Source organism: Phytophthora parasitica, assembly GCF_000247585.1.
Source record: "Phytophthora parasitica INRA-310 unplaced genomic scaffold supercont2.1, whole genome shotgun sequence".
Taxonomy (NCBI): domain Eukaryota; phylum Oomycota; class Peronosporomycetes; order Peronosporales; family Peronosporaceae; genus Phytophthora; species Phytophthora nicotianae.
In genome coordinates this window covers 3,368,073-3,369,572 of record NW_008634126.1, presented here as the reverse complement: position 1 = coordinate 3,369,572, position 1,500 = coordinate 3,368,073, and the positions used below count along the sequence as shown (strand labels likewise).

General features: G+C 49.2%; 1 protein-coding gene across 1 annotated transcript; it reads right to left on the bottom strand.

Annotated features, from left to right (window-relative positions):
• Window positions 1–821: 821 nt before the first annotated feature.
• PPTG_20810 (hypothetical protein) lies at window positions 822–1,179 on the bottom strand (the record flags this gene model as incomplete). Its single annotated transcript, XM_008893009.1, has 2 exons — window positions 822–914; window positions 1,006–1,179. The coding sequence occupies 2 exons, from the start codon at window positions 1,177–1,179 to the stop codon at window positions 822–824; spliced, it is 267 nt and encodes an 88-aa protein (XP_008891257.1).
• Between the last annotated feature and the right edge of the window lie 321 nt (window positions 1,180–1,500).

The window sequence follows — 1,500 nt, the reverse complement described above, 5'->3', positions numbered from 1 at the left end:
CTCTCGACAGCCCGTTCCGAGCATCCTCTGAGGTCGAGCATATTTTCGATCATGCCAATCTCCTGCTGGCTCCAGCACTTTTAGTACGCGAGCAGCGTGCACGCGCTGCCCAGCACTACAAAACGTAGTGTCCTGGTCGCTTTGGTATGCGCATACTGTATCGATGCCTGAAGGTGGGTGGATCGTTGATGTGGACAGGTGCATTTGGGGGTGCAAACACTACGCCAAGCTTAAGAGCTGCTGCCATATTCTTGTTGGCCGCAAAGCCAACAAAATGCATCGCCCGGGAGTTGATGATGGATCGGAAAAGCTGTATAACCGTCTGATACGCAAGAAGGCAAGTACAAGAAGTTTCCAGACGGACGTAGTGCGCCAACAATCCGGGGCGCTACTCCCAATGCGCGAAATGTCTTAAGGGGGGCCATTATCGGCGTCCCATTTTGTGTCCCGCTACCTAATGAAAGCTGACATAGTCCTGCTACATCTGCTTCGGCTACCTACATTGTGTCTCAAACTGTTTTCATCGTGTCTTCTCTCTCCAAGTGGTATTGTGTCTCTGGTTGTCACTGTGTCTCCAGTTGTCACCGTGCCTGTGGGTGTCACGGTGTTTAAAGTTGTCACTCTATTTGACGTTGTCACTGTTAATCTGATTAGTTGTCTTCAAACATTTATTTAGATTTTAGCAGTCTAAACTAGTCATAGCTGTTGTCGCTCTCTATCTCTTCGACGCTAGTTTGCTCATCATCATTCTCGCGGCTTCCGCTACTCTCGCTTTCTTCAATGGAAAGTGGAGACCGATGGGGGTCGCCTAATGTGCTGGCTTAGAGAGTTCCGAATAGCATAGCATTTTTCACAGTATGGACACTCGAACCCACCGGTTGTACACGAACGCCTGTGAGAACTAAGCTGGCTCTCTGAGTAGTGTAGAGATCGACAACGATCACACAGTAACGTTAGAAAGGACAACGCGTCCGTTACGTTTTCGTCTTGCTCAATTCCTCGTACCTTGATGAAACAATGTAGGCGGACGTTGCGGTGTCTAAACCATGCTCCAGCGTGCGCCAAGTTCCCACAAAACATAACAACCTCACCGCGATGGAAGCGAAAGGTTCGCCGTGCGTCTGCCTCTGCTTCGGCACCAAAGTATCCAGGGTAAACGTGTAGAGAAGTATCATCCATTAACGCGACAATAACAGAAGCTTGTACAATACCTTGCGTCAACCTAGCTCGCGAAGTCTCAAACGACGGGAAATCGCGGTGGACGGCCTGGTCTTGCCCTCCAGGAAACGAAATCAAAGCATGCCATCCTCTAGGATCCAAAAAATAATCCTCGTTCAATGAAAGGAGCATGTCTGCTATCATTGTATGCATTTCTTGAATGGTCGGAGTGAGTGGGTCGTTATCACCCTGGACGCGGTGGGGATCTCGATTATCCGTGTAGACTTCCCGAAATATTGGCTCGTAGTCCAGGTTTGCTACTTCTGATAGCGCTTGATGTAA